Source organism: Zootermopsis nevadensis, unplaced genomic scaffold, assembly GCF_977971745.1.
Source record: "Zootermopsis nevadensis isolate Lab colony 2312 unplaced genomic scaffold, Znev_1.0 Znev_ptg000017l, whole genome shotgun sequence".
Lineage (NCBI taxonomy): Eukaryota > Metazoa > Arthropoda > Insecta > Blattodea > Termopsidae > Zootermopsis > Zootermopsis nevadensis.
Genome location: NW_028259149.1, coordinates 10,328,441 through 10,343,577, shown reverse-complemented (window position 1 = coordinate 10,343,577; position 15,137 = coordinate 10,328,441). Strand labels below are relative to the sequence as shown.

General features: G+C 35.6%; 2 protein-coding genes across 14 annotated transcripts in view; both read right to left on the bottom strand.

Moving 5' to 3' along the window:
- The window catches only part of LOC110833999 (ATP-binding cassette sub-family C member 5), a 39,223-nt gene extending 28,000 nt beyond the window's left edge, over positions 1-11,223 (bottom strand). For 3 of the 12 annotated variants that reach the window (XM_022072679.2, XM_087350379.1, XM_087350378.1), the window contains exons 1-9: positions 10,728-11,211; positions 9,377-9,523; positions 8,714-8,872; positions 7,951-8,098; positions 7,044-7,186; positions 5,801-5,891; positions 4,828-5,001; positions 4,148-4,295; positions 3,172-3,320 (exon numbers count right to left, since the gene is read on the bottom strand). In XM_022072679.2, the coding sequence (XP_021928371.1) occupies positions 3,172-3,320; positions 4,148-4,295; positions 4,828-5,001; positions 5,801-5,891; positions 7,044-7,186; positions 7,951-8,098; positions 8,714-8,872; positions 9,377-9,523; positions 10,728-10,834 (1,266 nt within the window). In that variant the 5' untranslated portion in view covers positions 10,835-11,211. Of the gene's footprint in view, positions 1-3,171; positions 3,321-4,147; positions 4,296-4,827; positions 5,002-5,800; positions 5,892-7,043; positions 7,187-7,778; positions 7,918-7,950; positions 8,099-8,713; positions 8,873-9,376; positions 9,524-10,727 lie in introns of those variants that run through there. The other 9 variants (XM_087350383.1, XM_087350382.1, XM_022072680.2 and 6 more) reach the window with 6 other exon arrangements.
- An 897-nt stretch (positions 11,224-12,120) lies between these two features.
- IntS11 (integrator complex subunit 11) lies at positions 12,121-15,137 on the bottom strand. Of its 2 annotated transcripts, none has more exons than XM_022072687.2 (2): positions 15,007-15,137; positions 12,121-14,258 (listed from the first exon to the last, which is right to left on the bottom strand). In XM_022072687.2, exon 2 carries the CDS (start codon positions 14,040-14,042, stop codon positions 12,255-12,257), a length of 1,788 nt encoding a protein of 595 aa, XP_021928379.1. In that variant the 5' UTR covers positions 14,043-14,258; positions 15,007-15,137; the 3' UTR covers positions 12,121-12,254. The 2 variants fall into 2 exon arrangements, with proteins under 2 accessions (XP_021928379.1, XP_021928380.1); XM_022072688.1 differs by lacking the exon at positions 15,007-15,137 and adding an exon at positions 14,524-14,541.

Below are 15,137 nucleotides of genomic sequence, written 5' to 3'. Positions count from 1 at the left end.
ATACATTATTCTTTTGTTAGCTTAACAATTGTTCTAAAGCTTCTGTTCAATTTTCATTGTTACATGTATTGTAATTGCAATTACTTGTAAAAAGATCCATGTATATTTATGAAAATTATCAAGGAACGTGGACAGGAAGAAATGGACCAACAGACTTGACTCTGTTGAACTTTGTTTGATGGAGTTGTAAGATGTCTGAGGTGTACCATGTACTGGGAAGCTGGAAACAAGGCAACAGTTATTACAGCGCATAAATGAAACTGCTGCTACAATAACAAATGCATGAAAATGTTGTAAAGCAATGCCTAGCGGCATGTATTCCAGGAAACAAAGGTAATTTTGAAAACATAATTAAGTTGTAAATCTTTCATCTGATAACTCAATTAGTGATAATAATAATAATTTAACTGTAAACCAATAATTTAGTAACATAAGTTATAAAGAAAATTTATTTTGTATTTAGAAGTGCTACACTACACTACACTACACTGGAGCTAAACTTGATAATGAATCAATAATTTATCTGCCAAACATAACAGGTATATTAATCAAGAAAGTAACGCTGTCCCACCATACACAATGCAGATGCTTGGAGGGAGAGGAGACATAGCTCCTACTCATTCTTGACCCCGATATTAGATGGGGAAAGTGCTCAGCGTCATGCCCCAACCTCACTTTACTTCCCGGTACATACTGGATAGGATGGGTGGGCCCCAGAACTGGTCTGGATGCTGACGCTAAAAAATAATAATCCTTTGCCCAAGCCAAGGATTAAACCCCAACTGTCCATTCTGTAGTCAGACACTTATACTGACTGAGCAACCCTGGCCATACATTAATCAAGTGACTGAGTAAAAAAAGTCACATTAACATGGGTCCAATTTTGAAATTTTAAAGAATCATGATAGTTCAAAAGAAAGATAAATACATACTAGAAATAAGGGGTTTTAACAAAAAAACTTAAGTGTAAAACTGAAATGAAATCTTATTTAACAACAAAATATGTTACAAGAACAGTGTCCATCTGCAATATGAATGAGTTAAGCAGGGATATTACGGTACAGAAATGATTCCCAAATGCAGCCCAAGACACCAGGGAGGACAACAGCATATATTTTCTGTGCACAATTCATGTCGTAACTTATATGCACAGTTCAAATTAGAATGGAATTTTCTCAATGACTCGTCGACTGTGGACCCACCCTAAAATTTTTTGCCTTGTACAGGTATGACAAATACATACATGTAGAAACAGAGCACCTGGATAAAACTGACTAATATAAAACAGGTAAAACAACATAGTGGCATGATATGATAGAAATTCTAGATCAAATTTGAAATACCATAGTACATATAATTAAATACTAAATACATGTTTAATAACAGACTCTCCTTATCTGAAAACCACTAAATACAGAGTAAATAAGAATTTGGTAAACTAAAAGTGTCATTACGCAATATCACGGAAACACACACACATAAAATATCTCTATTACCACAATATTTGCCCATTAACCCATTTTAAGAGTACTCAGTGTATAACCAATGGATCCCTACCAGCATTTCATTTTACAGTTTTACAAAGGGATAAATAATGGATCAATATGTTATTACAGATGAGAAAAGGAAACATGATAAAACTATACTCATGATAAGCATGACGATACCAGTGAAAAAAGTTATAAACAGAGAACACAGTGCAACATCTTCGTTTGTAACAACAGCAGTAAAATGTAAACAAAGACGTGTGACAAACAGGAAATTGAATGATGACTACATAAAGTCTGCATTTTATTTGACAAATAAAGAAATGGGAAAAGACTAAGTGTCACTGTGATTCCAGTTGATATTAATTATTCCAAATAAATTCAAAATCAGACCACTGGACCACAGTTTACAAACAGTAGTATTGTCAGAGCTTGTCCTCACTGGCGATTAGAGTTCCTGTAAGCTTTCACAGTATTTATGTATAGAGCCAGAATTCTATGACTCAGTAAACATTGAAAATAAAAAACACTCAGAACCAATTCCTAGCAGTCTTGATCAGCTTTTACCATAAAATCAATGGGTAAGAAAAGAAATAAGTTTGGAAATGTACACATAGTATAACAACTCTTGCATATTTACTATGCCTTAGTATGTGAATGCTAACTTGAAAACCAGAAGAATCAGTTCCTACCTCAAATAAAACACAAGTCATCAATATTACAAAAAATCAATTGGTCAATGCTCTTAATGGGGGGGGGATCAAAAAATTATATTATGCAAAGCGGTTGATAAATTGTCTGATGGCTCAACAATTTTATGTAGAACTTCCAACATAAACTTTTATTAAAAATATCCAAGCAGCCATTCTTGAATTATTACATGGTAACCGACATAAGGATGGACAGATAAAACAATTTTAAAAGGCACTCCAGAGTTTTTAACATGACTAATAAAGTTTGAAACCACTGCCGTACAATATATTGCAATATTCTGTTGAAGTGCCCATAGTATCACACTGCCCAACACTATAGACAGTACAGACTATAAACTCTTCTTCACATAACCAACTCATATTTTCTTGTACAGAGTGACTGAAAAGTCACGCAACCCACATTAAAATTATTTATTGATGGTTTCAATTCAATACAATTTGATTGGATTACTAAAAGCACACAATACTGCTGTAACTATACAAGAGCCCATGAAGGTCACGTCGCTAATATATGCCAGTCCATGAGGTGCCTTTCAACAGTTGAAGTGCAAATGTGTCTTTTTCACATTGTAATGTATGCTTGTTGTCAAATACTACTGACACCTCTTCTTACTTAACTTGCCAGAATAATTTCAGGGATTTACTTCCCAATTCTTCTGTGCCAAACAAACTGATAATATCTCGTTTGGTAAACCATTTTGGTCACTGCAAAAACTCTTTACCAGGTTGTATCAAACACGAGGAAAATGTAAATGCTTGCACTGCTCAACATAGCAAACATTTCCAACACATAACTATTTTTTTTTCTAACACTAATGTAAATTATTTTTTGACAGAATATGTGCCAGGAATGGGTTGTGTAACTTTTTTATCACCATGTATATAGCAATAAAAATGACAAACTGACATATTACATACTAATACACAGCATAAATAATAAGATAACAATTTATGTAAGTAATGTGCAATACCTGAGCCGCTGTAAGGTTGTTGCCAGCGCTAATGTGAGCCAAAAACGTGATAATAGCCGAGATAACTGGAACAGTCGGTGCCATAGAAATACTTAAACTGTGGCAATATGCTGTCTTCTGCAGGAAATTACATTCCTTGCTCCTAATTCCTGATTGAGACGGCAAATAAAATTTAATATTAATATAAACAAACATTTTCTTGTGTTATATTCCTTCAACAACACGACATTAATAGCATTACTCTCTATTTATTATGCATTCAGCATCACATTTTTAGCAAACAAATATAAACAATAATCTTAACAAGACCAAATGAGATGCTCCTATAGAACATCCCATTCACTGTTACAAAAGTTTTCTTGCCACAAGTTCACAAGAGTATAAAACACTACCTCTATTTTCTTCTATTCCCAGTGCAAGTCCCAATATGACCATAAGCTGCAATGCAAGTCATGAGATTCAGCTCTGTTTTTGAGTGAGTTTCATTCATCCATCTGTTTGTGAAAGAACTGTTTATACAGTTACTATGACTGAAATATCTGCATTGTTTCTCCATGTCAAAACCCATAATACAATACTTCCTTATCAACCATAATATAGACCAACAATCTTGCCATTAAAAAATATTCCAATCATAAGCCAACTTAGGAAAAACAAGCGCAGCTTATATTTGCATAAATATGGTATTACAAGTTGTAAGACTAAATAACAACACCACTGTTCCTGGCTCAAACATCTGCATGGTCACCATGTTGGAATCATAAAGGTAAAATAACAGTTGGGGCTTAAAATGCCTTTCAATGACGTTACACGTCTACTGGCATTCACAAACACAGAAGAAACAAATACAGAAAAAATCCAAATGCAATGATACAAAGCAGAAACAGGAAGCATGTAATGTTCCATAAAGCTATCCCTCTTTGTGCAATTCAAAGACAAGTCTGAGCTGAGAAAATAGTAAAGGTTAAAGACTTACTTAATAAGTCTCTGATGAAGCATTTTTCCCATGCATAGATTTTAATAAATCGAATGTAACTGAGAATCTCGGTCATCAGTCGCACTCGCTGGTCAGACACAATCACTGTTTTGCTCCTCAAGTAACCCATCATTCGTGATATACCATACTGCAAACAAGACAAAATTTAAACAACCGACATTTTGGGTTTCCCACTACAAATATTATATAAGCTATACAGTTAATACTTGTACAAAGGCAACGACAGACAGTGCAGAAAATATGAGTTGAACCTTACCAGTATTTGAATGCTAGAGTTAACCAATCTAAACATCTCAAATAGAATGGCTCCACTCATTACAGAGCACGACAATATCAACATCTCATAAAACATAAATGTAAAACATTTTTGTCTTAAAGATTTCTGTCTTCTGGGTTGTTGCGCTGTGTAGACTGGTCGATGTTAACATCAACCAGTCTACACAGCGCAACAACCCAGAAGATAGAAATCTTCATACTCACCGCTGTGAAAACCTCAAATCTTACATTTGTCTTAGATACAAATTGACATTTGAAGGTATAAATTTACAGGTGTGCGTGTGTATTTAAGGATGAAACAGCACATCAATCTCCAAATTCTAACACACAGACTGCTAGCAGTGAAAGGGTCAAACCAAGCATATATTTAAATTTGTTCTTACTTGAGTTGGATAAAATAGAAGAAAAGTTGCCATTCCAAGAAGGGCCCATGGCCCAAGTAGCCAAAGTATATAGAGCATTCCACAGACAGTAACAATAGGGCCTCCAATGATCATTGGTCCAAAAAGAACCATATCAAAGATACGCTGTCCATCATTTGAAAACAAATTAATCAACTGAAACAGAATATAAAAATTAATAAAATTAGCAGAGAGAGACTTAAATAAAGGAAATTATCAGGATTGCCAAAATTGTGCACATGAAAAGCTGTTCAGCATAATGAACTGGGAACACAAAAGGGGGGGGGGGGGGGGGTCTACAACAATGTTGAAAGAACTGCTATACGATATATATCCACAGCTAGTTTTCCTACATTTCCAATTCTTCAGAAGCGGTAGAACAAATAGCTGCTGAGAATATTATTTAAGTGACAAGAAATAGGACAGAGAATATTACTTACTCAGTGGTATTTTGTTTGTCTCGTTTGAAGTAAGAGTCAATGGATTTTAGGATAATAGCGAGAGAAAACCATTAAAACTGATCTTAAAGAAATAGGGTTTGAGGGTATGGACTGAATTCATCTGGCTTAGGATAGGGTCTACTGGTAGGTTCTTGTGAACTGGGTAATAATCCTGAAATGTACGATATTACATAATAAGGAACTCTGTGATTTACACATATCGCCTACTATTGTCAGAAAATGGAATTAGGGTATGACGGGCTGGACACATAGTTCTGACAGGGAAAGAAAACAATTTCAGTGGGGAATTCTCTAAGAAAGACAAGAGGTGACTGGAGGATAACATTAAGTTGGTCATAAAGGAAACAGGTAGCAGAAACACTGAAAGTGGACAGAAATGCCTCAGGATAACTATGATGATGATGATGATGATGATAAGGTTTCATTATCAGTGATTCTGAACCTTTAGGTTCTACTTCAAAAGGATTAATTATATAAATAATTAGTATACTTACTTCTCCGACAGACTTTCCACCAAGGCTATTAAGGCGAATCACCTTCCTGTACAATATGGCAAGGCAAGCTGAGCGCAATCTTATCGCAGTCCTACATATCCAAAAGAACACTAATTACCACCACTAATGCTGTGGCAAACATAGGTACAAAGACAAACGTACTCTACCACCATCAACATGATAATAAAAATTAAAATACTGTAAGCCAAATTCTGAACCATGACAACCACTAAACTGTACTTGTAACAAGTAAGTTATACAATAAATTACAAAATTCTGCATTGATTTCCCATTTTAAAATGTCAGCTTCCTTCATGTCTAATAATCAGAATTCCCAGCCACTTGAAGAGTATCAGAATACAGTACAACCCCGATGTAACGTGGGTCGCGGGGGACAGGGGTAAACCCGCGTTATATCCGGAACCACGGTATAGCGAACCACATTATAGATGGGTTGTGTTGTACTGTACTGTGTGGACTGCGGTCTTCTGACTGTCAACATCATGTAGTTTTGTGGGTGGTTACCAGTGTTTCAAGGAAATCTAGTAGGTTGTTACTAACATTTTACAGAAATTTGGTACTGACAAACAAGAATACATGGCATCATAACTCAAACTATATCAATCCACATTTTCACTACTGTGACAACTTCAAATCTTATCAAAATTTTGTTCTCAATGCTGTTAACAGAGTGCAAACTACAGGACGTAAATTCCAGAACCATCACTTAAATGTTAAAAATGTATTACTGAAAACATTTTTCAATTGTCTCTCTCTCTCTGTACATACCTGCCAAAAATATGTCCAAGTCTGTAAATATATATTTCTCCAATAGTACATTACTGGCTGCACCAAAGTTCTTCACTTATTGATACTAAACCCCTTAAGTTAATATTTGTGAACAACCAGAAGTCAGAGAAATCTGAGTTGGGGAAGAAGGTTGGATTCAGGAGCAATGCAATTCCTTTTTCAATGAAAAAGGCAGTCTGAAAAATGCAGCAATTTCACCTGACCTTCATACTCAATTGCCAAAGAATTAGTTCTGACTTGTAAACTGAGCAAAATCAACTTTTGACAGTAAATGTTTTTACAAATGCTAGAATGTCAGAATCCACCCTGCACATGATTTGTCAACAGAAGAATGCAATATTGTAATGTACTGTTTGTTTCTGATCTTTGCCATTTCAGGGAATATCCATTTCTTTCTAGAGTTGAATAAATCCATTCTCATACATCCTGTTACCTGTAGTTAAGTGCCCAACTCCAAGAAAAGAAGATGGTTCGCAGAAATTCAGAAAGTGTGAGACACACTGCCCAAGTCACACCCTCCATCATATCTCCATTCTCATCCTCTGCGTACTGTAAAAGCTTCCGCATAAAGACTGTCTACAGACCAAAACATAATTTAATGTTATTAGGATAATGATGAGCCAGTCACAATACATGCAACTGCAACAGTCCATAGATTCCTTAACAGTCTATAACTACAATATTTTTTACAACTAGCTTCACCTGAGCCTGCCAGTTGTAATTACCACTGTCAAACTAAGAATGGGGAATGATAATGGCATTAACAATAATAAAGACAAAAAAAATTGTATTATTCAGGGATGAAATATTTAACTAACTCAGTGCATGCAAAACTGTATCAATTTTCAGTATAACATTTCTTATGTATTAGGGAGGTAAATAGAAACCGGTCACAGGACAATTACCAGATATCAACAATTTCAATAGAAACCCTGCCAATGGTTGGCTAGTACCAAAACCTGAATTCACATCTATAAACCAGAGCTAAAGAAATCCAGCATGAAGTGGGAACATCTGCAATCCAGGAAGCTAGGTACTGGATCACAATTTATAATTTCCCCGACTTGTGGAACTTTCACATCTTTTGACCTATGAAGAAGGCACTTAATAGATGATAATTCCAGCCTAGCTGGTTGTGTGTGATTGGCTGGTTTCACCAATAAACTACCTATTAGAAAGGCATCCTGCACTTGTTGACTCAGCACTGAGTGACTGGAATACACAGACCTCTCTCATTCTCTCTGTCCAGCAGGTTTATAATGAACTCCCTCACATATAGCAGCATAAATCAATAACTTTTTAAATTAGTGATTGGCATATAAAATGTTCAGTCCACATACTGGACTAATAAACCCCATGGCAACACTACATGAGAACACAAAGCTGGACATGATGATGCGAGTTCTCATGAATCTCCACACCACGGAGCCAAATGAAGCTCTCCTTGGTCCTTTGCAACTTACTTCCTCTTGCCATAGCAGTTCGAGCCTACATCAAAACAAAAGCGTTATTCAGTTTTGGAGCATTCCAATGCACAAATTATTAACAGAAGCAACAACTGGTACTAGACTGTATATTAATTTTGCAGCTAACAAATTTTCATACAATATGGAGTAAAATAATGGGTCGACTCTTTTGGAAAAGAATTTGTTAGAACAACCACGAAAAAACAAGCTGATCAGAGAATACAACATTCATAGCAAAATAGTCAAGCTTCTGGCTTTAAATTTTTAGTGATGTTACAAATTGGAAAATTCGGGCTTTCATAATCAAACTCGATATGAAACACATCTCTAATTTAAATCCTGTAAGATTCAATTCCACAACTTTTTAATAGCATGTAACTGATCGCCACTGCAACACACAAGTTCCAATTTAGAGACAAACTTCTGCCACTTTTGTATAATATCTGCAGCCTCTACTGGTTACCATGGTAAGCTAGAGTAAGATGAATTTCGGATGTTGACATCCACTATATTGAACAATATAAGCAGCCTTTACTGGCTACCATGGAGACAGTAGCTTAAGATTCAACAATTAATTATTTACAGCATAAATAAATAATTATTAATACATTCACAAATATGTGAAACTTTCATATACCTTTGACCATTAAGATCACAAGAATCTAAAGGTGAACCTTCAGGAATATCCTCTGCAGTGAGACCCTTCTTGGAGGCTTTATACATGTATTGAGACATCCATGAAAATGAGATGAAAGAAATTAACCCAGCACTGTCAACAGATATCACATCCCTTTGCCTGTAATAGAAGTACACATACAGACCATTACAATTTCCACACTTGCAGAATGCTACTGAAGCAGATTCAATTCAGCAAGGAAGTGGAACAATAGAAACATACTTACCTTCACCAGTATGATTTCTTAGCCAATTAATTTAATTTTACAATAGCTATCAAAAGCCCTTGTAAAAACTCTAATGAAAGAACAAAATAAAGTTTATGCACTCTTTTGAATAGTAAACATTTAAATGCAACCTTTCTGGCAAAATTAAAGACAACTGCTCACTTCAGCCATATACTAAAATTCTTGTGTGTATAAAAATATAGTCTATTAAACTGAGTTGAGAAACAATAATAATGCAAATGTGATTTTGTATAAACTTCATTATGATTTATGATGTGTTTGGTTTCTGCTAGTAATTTTCTAAGGCTGAAAGGTTTCATGTACAAAATGATTTGAGAATCCCTTCTCTAAAAGAACGATACAAAAGTAGCTCATTAAAATTACATAATTATACAAACTTGGCTTTCTTGCGAACAGGAATCAGGTTCTTAAGTGCAGTCTTGTACTTTCTGACACCATGACCAGGAATATACTGTGGAGACGTACGAACATATGCTCGATATGGACCATGTCTAATACTGCCTTCTGCAGTTGGAATGCTGTAACTGCAGTAAAGCAAGGTTCATTGTCATACAATCAAAACATATATAAAAACAGAATTTTCAAGATAAACTTAAAAATTCCACAGAAAGACCATAATAGCAGTATTTTTCAACCACAGTTTCACAGAACCATGGGTTTGCATAAGTATCCATCAATCTGCAAAATGTTTCTTATCACTATTCCAGAAGAACTGTTCAAAACATGTTGATCTCCACTTATAATGGCAGGTTGTTATAATTAAATTTGCGCCTATGTGGATCACTGAGAAGTATTTGGGTATGTAATCTCTCTTCTCTCCCATATTCAGAACCATTCTGTTGTCTTATCAGAGAGACTGGCAACCCATGGAAAAAAAAATCAAACTGAGAATAAAGTACTTCCATAAACATCTAACATGACACTGTGATACCTTTCAGATGTCATAATTTAGGAGACTAACTTATAAAACTGATGAATATAACAAAGCACCTGGTAGTCTTATAAATGCATAAAATCTATGAAACAATTACATATAATATACCAAGTCTAAAATCAGCCAAAGACCAAGACCTGGAAGTTCATTCCACAGTGCATATGTAATTTGAAGATAGGATAACAACCTTCTGAAATTCCATGCAATACATATATTTTCTGCTTCAAAACGGACCTCCCGCATATTCTCCAAACATGCTATTTCTTTCTTCTGATTACAAACAAACTAGGAACAACAAAAGATTAGGCTTTGTTCTAGTTCTTTCTTCCTTATACAAAACTTTTCACATAAGTGTCTTTATGAGCAGAACTTCTAGAGGCTGGGGCTGTATCTCCATAATGCAGTGACAAGTTAGAATTAGGTGATATTTCTAGCACCTTCAAATAAAACTCAGTGATAGATATACATGTGTTCATATTATAAATGTGTTCTAAGGTAGTTGCAGCCAATTCCGATAAGCCCCTTGCACTTCCTCATAAGTTTCTGAAATAAAACACTGACTCAGAAGTCAGAAATGGTATATGTGTACAACATATGAGTTGCCCTAAGGTAAATAACGTTTGTTCCATTAATAAAACCAAACACAGGATAAGAGAAACTGTCCTGAAACATTGCATTGTTGGGTCTAATGTATTTTGAACTTTAACCTCTTTACCTTTCACAGTCACCTTTTATTTTATATCAGAAAAATAACTGGCCTTATCATTTTTGTAAACGACACAGTATTTCCATACCTGGGTCCCGGAGTCTCTCGAATGTGTTCATCCTCTGAAAGAGGGTATGCCTTAACATCACTACCTTCTTGGGACTTGCTTCCCTTCGAGTTGTCCCCGTTATTCATAATAAATATTTCTAACGTAGTTAACTAAAAAAAATACAAGTGGTTTAAGCAGTCTTAAGCACTCAATTACATGAAACATTACACTGCAAAGTGAATAGACACCGACCACGCCCGAATTCATAGATATCACACATATTGTACGTCATCTCTAATCTGTGTGTACATAGATAACTTGTGGAGACACTGAAACAAGGACTTGTGAAATAGCACGTCTGCCTGACTATATTAAAACAGTACGTAGATTTTGGCCAATTTTACAAAATCCGCAATTCAATGATAGTGGTTGGCAAAACAACATTGTTCTGCCATCTTTGAATTAATGTATGAAGAACGCCTATGAGGGTTATCGTTATGGCCAACGTTAACAATTCCTTTGTCCCTCTTCTAATTAAACAAAGACTGCTGATATACCAATGGGCACGTTGAAACCTTTACTATGTCTAAGGCGCATGTTAACTGGCACAATCCAGTCTCATGTTTGACTTGTATCCATTAGTAAGAGTAAGCTTCTCATTGTGTCAAGTTACTTTATAAATGAAATACCAATAAGCATAAACATTAGGTGGTTTCAGGAATTTTATTTAATGGTCTTCTTGACCCAGAACATATTTTATTCTCATTAAGTGTGGTTTACATTTAGCAGGTATGTAAACAGTCAAAACAGTAGATACTGGTCCATAAAAGCTGTTCATGAAGTGTACACAAAGTGAATGTCAAGAGTGTGGTGTATAATTAGTGATCGAAGAATGGCAAATTATTTTTAGGAAATAATAAATTCTAAATTTTATTAAAGATTAGTTTTAATTTTGACACCCTTCTATGATCAACTGATTGAATATAACAAAATATGCAGGCATTCCATACAGGATGCTACAGCCCACATAGGTAATAATTTTACAAATGCATTACCTGAAATTTCATGAATAAATGGACCAACTACTCACACAATCTAAATTCTTGTGATTTCTAAGAATTGAACACACTAAAAGGTAAAGTATGTGTAAATAATACTCATCCAATACATAAACTGAAAGAAAATATTTAGCAATAAATTTCCATTATTCCAAGAGAAAACTCTGTTGTGTGTCTAGAAACATTCTTTCAAGATGCAAGACCTACACAGAAGAAGAAGGTCAACACTCAAAGACTACTTTGAACTAAGGGAGATCATACTATACAAGAAAAGGGGGCAGCAAACAAGCGGCTTGTCTTGCTCTACTATGTAGGCTGGCTGTTATACCACCATATAAGATCTGGACTCATGAAAAATTGATAAACAGACCATGTAGGAAACTGGCACAAGATATCTTTATTTTATTTTGGGGGGAAATATCCAGCATAGATGAATTACCCAATTCACTATTATTATTGATGGAAGGAATTACAAACTCAATAATCATAAACACATTCTAATAAAATTTTAATGTCCCATAGTTTTCAGTAGACCCAGTATATAACTACCAAGTTCTTCATCTTGATTGTCCCAAGACACATACACATTCTTCTGTTCCTCCTCACTGCCTTCAACTTTCACTAATACAGATTCCACTGAAATTGATCCTTCTGTAAGTTGAACATGCCAATCTTTAAGTCTGGTCTTAATAAGATGCAGTAACTTCTCAGCAGTTTTACTTGCTGGTCCAGGGTCTTCCATTCTTAATGTTGACGTAAACCTAACAAGATGCCTGTTGATTCCAGCTTCTTTGCAAGCATCATCAACATCCATTAAACACATTGAACTATCTTTCATAACTAATACACCATGCATCACACGTGGTCGCTTGGGATCAGGAGGTAGTGAATTATGTTTCTGGGCTTCAGTCTTCAGAAGTTTCAGTGAAACGTCCAGTGGGATTGTCATAGATGTGCTCACAACACATGTTTCACCATTGGCTGGCATATAACATTCTAAATCAAACTCTTTCTTGATCTTCTCTTTCAGAAACTCCATCTTTGCAGCTTCTCCATGAACAAGCATAACATTCTTGGGCTGACAATACTGAATCAGCTGCATGATTCCTTTGGCATCAGCATGTGCTGAAAATGACATGTACTGTACTGACATCTTCACTTCTACTGTTTGTCTATTTTCAAATTCTATTTTTTTTGCACCATTAAGGACTTTGTGGCCAACAGTACCAACAACACAGAAACCAGGCATTATCACCATGTTGTTTTCATTGGGTGCCCACTTCTTGAAAATCTGTAGTGACAAGCCAGCATGAAGCATGCCTGGTGTGGCAAATACAACCATAGCCCCTGGGTTATCAATGTAGGCTTTGTCAAATGGTTTAATATGCTTGAAATCAAACATATTTCTCTGGACAAATGTTTTACGTATTTTCTGATTTGTCCATGTAATAAACATTTTGTAATAGTTATTCGCTTTTTCAGTAAGACCAACAGCAAAATAAACAGGTACTTTCAGGTTCATTCGCTCCCAATATGTTTCAAGTAGGATGCACAATTCTTGTGCTCTTCCAAGGGCAAACACAGGAATCAAAACTTTGCCACCACGATCCACACATTCATGTATTTTCTTCAGGAAATCACGTTCTCTACAACGTTTGGAATCTCTGATTGTGGTTGCATATGTAGATTCACTTATAAGGAGGTCTGGGCGGCACTTGTCAATCCAAGCAGCTCCAAGATGGCGATCTGGTGTCATGTTGTAGTCCCCTGTGTATACAACTGACTGAGAACCAACACGTATCCAAAACATAGCAGCTCCTAACACATGGCCTGCATAATAAGCCTTTATCTCCAAATGCCCATCCACCATTACTGATTGATGTAAAGTTACAGCCACTACTTTCTTCATGCAGTCCTTAATGTTCTGCGATGTGAAGAAATTACTCTCCCCTTTTCGCTCAACAGCTACTTTACGCATATCTTCCAAGAGAATAGGAGCAATGGCTTTTGTTGGATGTGTCATGTAGATTGGACCTGTATAACCAACCATTTCAGTGAAATACGGCAAAGCACCACAGTGATCCAAATGAAAATGAGAAATTATTACACAGTCAATGTAACTTGTCAAAGGTCCATCTGGAGCTATGTAAGTGAAGTCTGGAAACCTCCGCTCATCATTAAATCCCATATGCATGCCACAGTCAAGCATTATATTCTTACCACCCATTGACAATAAAATGCAACTCCTTCCAACATCCTGTCCAGCACCCAATGGTGTAATCTTTATTTCTGGCATATTAAGTTGGTAATTTAAGGCCAGCGTTCTTTATGTAGAAATAGGTAATCACACTGTTCCTATGATTCACATGAGATTATCTTCATGCTCAGTACGTCTGTCGCTTAAAAGTCACTTTCTTTTTCTATAATGTGCTGAGATGAGATGTGTGTGAAAATATCTTATTACTCTTGCTCGTGTCATATCAACCCATGCTCCCTTCGTAACAAACACGACCTGCGAACCAAACTGAAATCAGACATTTGTAAACGATTCCCGACTTAACACAGTTACCAACTACAACGGATCGATTGTGCGTTATTTCTTCAGACGACTTCAAAGCGTCTAGAGTCAGTTATTTATAGTTTACATAAAAAACAATAAAATGGCATGTATTGCATAGAAAAATATATCATAATTTGTAAACATAGTCTTAAAGCCGTGCAGTGTTGAATATTCATGTGAAATATATAAAATCATGCATATAAATAAAACTGTTTACACTTTGGAAAAACACTGTGCCAAAGGTCGAAACCCGTTTGACACTAAGTGTTTTTCAGTGTAAACAGTTTTGTTTGTATGCATGATTGTAAACAAAGTGTTTCATATTCATATAAAACGAACGCGATTGAAGGGCGATTAGGAATTATAGATGTTACGAATGAGGTATTTCAGACAATTTATCTGTTACTATTATTTTCAATTTCGTTACTTATACACTCTACAGTGTCACTCATATGGAATAATTATTCCCCGCCTCTACACATGGAGTGTAGAGTTACCCAATGTCACATCAGTTTAATTTTTACGACCACAGTACATCACAGAACATAAATAGCACAAGGATCGTTGAAAATGGATTACACCAGAAACAATTAAATCCTCATCCCATGATTATTGATATGTGAAATGCAGTGAAGGAGAAGAAATTTCCCTACTCAGAAATATGGTATCAACTACTAATGCTACTGAATAAATTCCATACCTACTGTACCCGCTCCGCAAGAAGTCTGCTAGGCGTGGGCTGGGTACGAATGGCTACACTATTTTCTTTAACAAAACACGGGTCCATCCCTGCTGAGTTATTCGTACACACAATCCTCTGCATTGCCACAG